The sequence below is a fragment of the Lupinus angustifolius genome, chromosome LG15, assembly GCF_001865875.1.
Source record: "Lupinus angustifolius cultivar Tanjil chromosome LG15, LupAngTanjil_v1.0, whole genome shotgun sequence".
NCBI lineage: Eukaryota > Viridiplantae > Streptophyta > Magnoliopsida > Fabales > Fabaceae > Lupinus > Lupinus angustifolius.
This window is the reverse complement of record NC_032023.1, coordinates 13,197,280-13,205,341: the sequence shown is the minus strand read 5'-3', so window position 1 is coordinate 13,205,341 and position 8,062 is coordinate 13,197,280. Positions and strand designations below refer to the sequence as shown.

Sequence of the window (8,062 nt, the reverse complement as noted above, 5' to 3'; positions counted from 1 at the left end):
ATTTATTTAATGGTTGGCAATGGAGCCTCACAACATGTTCTAGTTCAGAGTACTTTTACTTCCTTTTTAGATCCTATGCAGTTTCTGAGGAAAAGGGGGCAGAAAGAGGGGAAAACAAAACTTTTGTTCACTTATTTTGATAAAAAGTTAAAGGGTGTCTGAGAATCTAAATTTAGTAATACTTTTTCACAAATGTGATCAAAGCTTTAATTCTAGGATTGACACGAGGCTGAAGCTTAAGATCACAAATCTGTGGCTGAAAGATCATAAATTATGTAACCAAAAAGATTGCTCAACATATTCAAATCTGGACTTGATAAACTGATTATTTTTCTCATATTCCGTTTGATACTTAGAATGCTGCTTCATATACCTGCTAAAAAATGTACATAATCCAACACCAAGATTTTCTTAAAATCTTGAAATTTCATGCAACAATTATTTTCTGGTATCTGGTTTTTTATCCATGCCAAATACAGCATTGACGTATAAACATGGAAAGGCTGCCATACTTATCCTTAAAGTTGGGTGTGGGACATACAAATCTTAATTAGAATCATAATACTTGTCAAATTTACATTCATAGTACTCTTGTCTATGCCAGTGGATAATACTATGGCGGTACGTATCCACATTAACTTCAAGATTGTGCAAATCCTCAGAGAATTTGTGCAAGTAGTATGTACTTCAAGATTATGCACATGCCTCAGAAGTTGTGCTAGTATATGTTTACCAAATCTTATGTGTGAGAGTTTTATTGAATAAAGTGTGGATGCACATAATTTTGTTAGGTGTGCGCCAAGATGTCTTCCCATCGATAGTAGAAGACTAGTCCGTTTTCGATGTACAATCTCTCCCAAAAAACCATTTTTCATAACACGGTAGGAATCAAATTCCGCCAACAATGCCGATCTAGTTGGTGGTGGCGCACACAATCTTATAGGTGAATAAACTGTACACAGCTGCATAATTAGTTGCATGAGCTGAAAACAATGCCAAGATATAGGCGTGTAACTGTCAACTGCTGTCCAGATAATATTTCATTTGAAAAGTCTGTTATATGCAAATTCTTTTTCTTTAAGGCTAGTTATGGATCCTCTGCAGCATAACTAACTAATCTTGCATATAATTTACCAACTTAAAAGTAAAGTGAATTCATCAATCTCATAAAATTGACCAATCTAACAATTGTGTTATTTTATGTACAATTTGAATGTAAGAACACTGTTCCAGGGCAAAAAATATGATACAAGATACAAGGTTTTCAAACTCTTCTCTATTTCAAGAAGTTTACGTCTCACAAGCTACAAAAAGGTTGATTGATGCCTAAGACCTAAACAACTATACAGATCAATCTTCTTTTGTTTCCCTTTGTCAAGTGATATATGAATGAGAATACTAGAGTGGTAGAATTTCAAATTGCCCTCTTGAGTTTACTCATGTTATGCCTTGTCAATAGTGTGAGATCACTTCTGGTCAATGATGATGGTGTAGTAATCACCACACAGGGCTGTTTAGTAATCACCACTCTTCGCCGGTTACTTACCATGTTATCTATGTACAGAGTCTTAATTCTAAAACCTAAGCTTGATCACCCCAATGTGTTGTCAGCAAATCATTTGAGAGCGTGAAACTCTTATCGGCGAGAACACCACAGTGAGCCTTGCATGATCAGAAAGAGAGTAGTCTTCTGGCCATCTACCTTTCTCCACCTCTGGAGGGAACAGAACTGCATTTTTTACACTGAAACCAATTGTTTGCTCCTGAGCATCATTTGAACCAATATCCGGCTCCTCATTCTTGTCATCTCTTTGTTCTAAATTTGTTGAATTCCAGATTTGCTGCAGAAAACATATAATATAAGAGCATGAAGCCAACAGACAATCACAAGGGACAAAGCACAAAACAAAGACAGTCTACAGCAAGGTTTATCTGACTAGGTTGGGTTAACTACATGGATTAAGCAAAACCATTGTGCTCTAAACAAACCAAAAAAAGAAACTGAACTTCAACACCCTCTATTTACAGAAAATCTTGACTTCACTAGATGATATTTTCTTTATTATATACCTATACAGATTAAATTGTTCATGTTGGAACAAACATTCTTAATCAAATGACATGCCAGAACTTTTTCGTATGAATTACACATGATAGACCAACTTAGTTCACATGTTTTTTGTCTAATGAAATGAACACATGCTTATTTTCATATCCTTAACACCATGTAACATTACTGTTATCTGCTTTGTAGAGAAAAACATTCCAATTCCCAAGTTACACTATAATTTTTACAGAAGAAACTGTGACTTCGGAGTCTTTTTGTGTGATATTTATTGAAGTGCTAAATTAAACACTTTACCTGAAATTCTTTATAATCAAGAACACCATTCCCATCTACATCTGATTGGACCCACAAATCCTTTGTCTCTTCAATACTTAGCCCATAGCAATGACCAAATAAATTAAGCTGCACAGAATGAAAAACCTTCATAAACACAATGAATTCTCAGGCAAGCGCATGCATTATATGAAATTTTAGACTGCTCATCCGATAGTTAATACAGCAGCATACCTGTCGAAGTGCTTCACAGAAACCAGAATAGGTTATACAATCTTCATTATCAGCCTTTAGAAAGGCAAATGCATCACTCTCTGTTAGTGAAGCTCTCCTCAGTAGAGACTAAAAATGGAAAATTTGTTGTTAATGAAAATTATGTTTCCACAACAAAAAAATAGTGCTAACCTTTGGCTTGATAAAATAACATAAGAGAAAACCAAGAACCAGAAAAGGAAATATTTTATCCCAGATAAAGATTACAATTAGCATAAACAAAGTTTAATCTGAATGGTCATTTAGCCACACAAGCACCCCGACAGACTTTCTGCTAATATAGTTGAAATTTCCCAGAGTACAATAATACTGTCAAGTAGAACACAAGAATGTTTAAATAAAGAGATATTAATTAATAAGGTCCATTTATATTTAAGAAATAAGTGGAGTAATCTCCTCCCTGACATAGCAAGTAATCTCCATATAAATTTAATAATTAAATGAAGTGATCTCTTCCTTGACATAGCATGTGTTAAGGTTAAGCAACACTCGTCCCTCACTAGAAAGCTCTATCCTATAGCCGTCTTCCTCAAAATTATGTACTTGCCACTATCCTTTAATAAGTTTATGAAAACAGCAATGAGAGGTATTGATGTTTCAGGATAATGAGGGCTATAAAATCAGGATTTTGACCAACATTGAAAACTTGGCCTGATTCTCCTTTTGCTTAAAGGCAAAGAGTGTTAAATATACTAAATACCTGTAGTCTAAAGATGTCATGTTAAAATACCATTCAAAGATGGTAAAAAACAATATGTTTAATACTGACTGTAGGTCCAAATGTTATGTGATTACCTTGAACATGCTAAATACTGCTTCACTCCAACTAGCTTTTAGTAGTTTTCGATATTTGTCAGGATTTAGAAGCCAAATGAAATCAACAGCACAAATATTTCCCCGATGATTGCGGTGGCTAACCCACTATATAAAACAGTATTAATAAATATCATTAATTGACATTTTTTTTGTCCGGAAGAAAATTTCTGACGGCAATGCTAAATATGTCACCTTATGAGCATCTGCATCAGTGTAGTGATGTGCAGTATCATAGGATGATTCAAACCCTTGGGACCTCAAGAACTTGTAAACATATCCACGTTTGCTTCCGTTCCAGTCACTGGGAAATAAAAACTGGTAAATAAAACAAGATTCAAGTGTTTCAAAATGAAAAACTTAAAGAAGTAAAAGTGGAAGTCCATTGAAGTTAACCCGCATAGCATGATTGGCATGGGCTTAAGTTGGAAATCTTCTTGATAAGATTCTACATACTGAAGTATCTTGTAGACCTGCGGAAAAGAAAATTTTCAAGATATGTATGTCGGTGTCAATGAGACACCAAGCCTAATAAATGTAAGTGTTTAGATAGCAACAAATGCTTATATACCTGATGCAGTCGAACAAGGCTTAAGCTTGAATCATGAGGAAATAGTAGGTGAGTGTTAACAATCAGAATTTCCTGCCTGATATCACTGTTCTGCCACTGTGAACATGGAAAAGCTAGTTCAACATGTAACAGCTGAGCTACACGATCACCACAATCGTTGAAGTGCAACTCCTTATAATTAAGGATATTAAAGTAGTCCCTTTGCACTGCTATCAGAAGACCTGTACATCCCAGAGGAACGCCATATCAGATTTTTTTTGCATATTAAAATCTTCCACAAGCAGTTCAGAAACAAAACTATGGATATGAGATATAACATTATGAGAGCCTGAGTAGGATGCTAGCTAAAATTTTCATTCACCAAAGAAAATGAACATTTACAAAACATGTTTGTCCTCAATAAAAACCATTTAAACATGTATGTTCCCCTCCCTCAATAAATATTTGCCAAACGAACATGTCATGTAGTGCTTCCATATACCAAATTGGATAAAAAACAGTCCATCAGATTGGAAAGGGAGAAGACGCTTGACGCCAGGTTTCAAGATCAATGCTATTGGTACTTCGAGGTACCATGGCAAAAGGGTAACCCAGTTATCAGAGTTTGTGTGAAAGTGTTGGAAGAAGAGGAGAAAGGTTTCATCTAAATAAATATTCACCTTAATTGAGAATTATTTCAGATAAAACAATAAAATGGAAGATGATCTTTCCAATCACCCTTTGTTCATTTTTACAAACATTTTATAACATCTCAATTTACAAATGAATAAACAAAATCTCCACTCTCTTTCCCTCAAAACCCCACCATCCAGATATACCTTTAAATTCAGTAAGCAGTATTTGTTTTTAATAACAAGGAAGAAGACCATAAAAGGTATATTGAATAAGAGGGGAGAGAATGTGCACACCATCGCCACGGTTGTTAGTCCTTCCCAGCTTGAAACTGACATAACCAGCATCCCCAAGTCTCTTTTCATACAAATTAACAAGCTCTTCATTTCCAACCCAAAATTCCTGCACAAACCCAACATATATATTAGCCTGTTTCCAATTATAGAATCGATTTCATCAAAATTCATTCAACACAATCATAAGGGACGTGAATATGAACCTGAAGACAGATAATTGAAGAGCTCTCCTGCAAAAGCCAATCCAATATGGTATGATTCCTTGCCAGCCAGAACGCTCTATAATCACTTTCACGGCAACTTGGGTCCTGAAAAAACACCATTTTTTAGAACAACGCATCAAAGGAGAGAGGGCGAGCATGAAACAACGGCAAGGTTGTTGCTTAGTGACCATGAAGTCACGGGATTTTTCAAATCCTGTAGGTAGCACCTCCCCCCTTGCGGGTATAAGAATGCCTATATCTACCTTCCACGGATCCCACTAAATGGGAGCCTTTGTGCAGTGGGCCGCATCAAAGGAATTCAAAATGCAAATTAAGAAAGTAAAAGACAATAAGAATATGAATGAATAAGAAGAACCTCATGATCGATGCGCTTGTAAATAGGAGCAAGAATGTTAAAAGTAGTGCAGGTAATGCAAGGTTGTTGCTGATTCTCCTTAATGGAAGAAGCAATTGCAACACTCCCAATCCTTGAAATCCTTCCCATACTCTTAGCCCACCGATCCGTTCTCATTCTACGTTTAAACCCACAAATGCTTCTTCTTCACCCTTTATATAACAAATATTGACACAAATTCCTAGCAAGCAATGAAAAAAAGATATACCCAGTTATAAAAATAAACCTTTTTTATTAAATTTAACTACTTTATTGGAAAGTAACCGTAATTCATGTTGTGGGTTTGAATGATTATTGATTTTAGAAGTTGATAGGTGGGGTCAAAGGATAAGAAAGGTTAGACAAATGAAATTATCGTTTTTTTGTTGTTTGAATGTAACAATAACAATGGAGGTGAAAAACACAGACAGATAGAAACAACAGAGGGTGATTGCTGATAATAATAGGAAAACGTTATTGGTGTGGAGAGCCACGTTGTTTTGTGTCTTATAATAGCATAGCGCTGTGTTATGGTATCTCATTCGATTCATATATTTTCCATTTCTAATTTTCACTAAACAGCATAAATTTCCATGCTTTTTTGTACGTGAATGAATTACTAAATTTTAGGACCCAATTCAATTATTTCCTACCGTAATTATAGACAAAATTTTATTTATTTTAATCATAAATCAAAGTTATAATAATGAGTAAGAAAGGATTGAAAGTTAAACTTGAAAAAGAACAAAGATTTATTCTATCTTTGACGTGAATTAGAGTGGAGAGAAAAGGGTTAGAGAAAATGAAGAGAAAGAAAAAGAAAAAAAAAAGAAGAGAAGAACAAGCGGATGAGATCCACCCTAAATTCTTTTTGTTATACTTTTTTGGGAAAAAGTAAAGAGAACGTAAATTTTTTTGGATGAAATGATGTTCTTAATTTTATCTACTTATTGGTTTTAAATAATACTAATATACATAAGTCATGAAAAATATCAATTAAAAATGTTAATTAATATTATAATAAAACCGATAATTTAAAAATTATAATATTTATTTTTAATTAATAAAAAACAATAATTTTCTCTCATATTTTTTATTTTATGAACATGTTTGTCATTTGAATCATAACAATATCTTTCTTCTCATTTTTTACTTAACAAAACAAAAAAGAAAGAAAAATAAATTATTTCTATTCATTTTCTATCATTCTTCTCTTATATCAAGTATCACTAGTTTGTTTCTCATCTTTCTCTTTCTCAACTCTTTCTTTCTCACTCTTTCTCTCTCACATCTTTCATTCATTTTTACTAGTCAATTTCAATCTTCATTCTTTATGTTCATTGTGATAAGAAATATGCAAATAATTAAATGTATCAATTATAAGTTATATGAAATGTGAATGAGAAATTGCAAATTATGGCAATAGTAATTATGGAGCATTAAATAAGTTGTTCCCTTATTTATTTATTTATTGACTTTTTCAGTTTTTTAATATTTGTGGGACAACGTTAGTGTGCCTCTCCATTTTTACAACTACAAGGATATAACCAACTACTCCACCCTTTCTTCTCTATATTATAAAGTCAACTCAAACATTTATTAAATTTCTCTATATTGTGTAATAGATGTTTTGTACCACTCTTTTTTTTTGTCCAAACACAACCCATGTGTTCAACAGATCCAAACATCATCAAATGAAACACATATAGAACATAAAATATTAAAGAGGAAACATTCTGAATAATTTAACCAAAATTATTGCTCTTAGTATATGTATGAAAATTTGAATATTTGTTTTCACTTATCATCTTATAATATTCATTGCATAGAATGCACTTAGTTTCAACTAAGAAGTAAGAAGGATAGATAACAATTGTTTTCCATAAAAAGAAATTTTGATATAAAAGGGAAGCATTAGAGGACCACACATGACTACATGTTAGCTTAACTAACTACAAGAGTGAGTTGTGATGGAGACAATTGTATAATGCTAAAAAGAAATTAGCAGATTGTACAATAGAGTTACAGTAAGATAATATGTCTCCTTAGACAAGTGAAGTATAAGGTTTATGGTATAAGTTGATAGGATTAATATTATAGACAATTCTAAATTTGAAAGTTTATTTTATGTTTTCATACAATCGTACAAAGCTTTATAGGTTGCTATAGACCATCCATATATGAATTACGTTAAGCTTTAATACATATCACATCTTTATAATTTGTTGTCCTTATAGATGTCAAACACTATCTTATAAACAAATTATAATTATACAATTTATAAACTAAAACTAAAAACATAATTTGTACCAACCATATATCATCTACTAAGCAAGTTTCCTTTTTTACTGTACTATATTAACATGGATATTTGGCTATCTCTCTAGTACTATTTCTGAAGAAAAAAAGTTATATCATAAATATTATTTCTTTCGTTTTTAGTTTTCTTCTAAAAACAAGGACAATAGTGTGGGCCTGGCCCAATACAGTATAAAAAACGTTGACTCAAAGCCCATAACCCAAATACAAATAACATCCCTAGCAATCTATATACAACCA

The 8,062-nt window shown here is 32.9% G+C and overlaps 1 protein-coding gene across 2 annotated transcripts; it reads right to left on the bottom strand.

Moving 5' to 3' along the window:
* Positions 1,176–6,021, bottom strand: LOC109327298 (uncharacterized calcium-binding protein At1g02270-like). 2 transcript variants are annotated; one of them, XR_002105328.1, is made up of 11 exons: positions 5,486–6,021; positions 5,110–5,214; positions 4,907–5,012; positions 3,999–4,219; positions 3,824–3,900; positions 3,623–3,731; positions 3,410–3,535; positions 2,576–2,683; positions 2,363–2,470; positions 1,526–1,841; positions 1,176–1,472 (listed from the first exon to the last, which is right to left on the bottom strand). XR_002105328.1 is itself a non-coding variant. In XM_019560373.1 (10 exons), exons 1-10 carry the CDS (start codon positions 5,639–5,641, stop codon positions 1,608–1,610), a joined length of 1,350 nt encoding a protein of 449 aa, XP_019415918.1. In that variant the 5' UTR covers positions 5,642–6,021; the 3' UTR covers positions 1,176–1,607. The 2 variants fall into 2 exon arrangements, 1 of the variants encoding a protein (XP_019415918.1); XM_019560373.1 differs by having other exon boundaries at positions 1,176–1,841.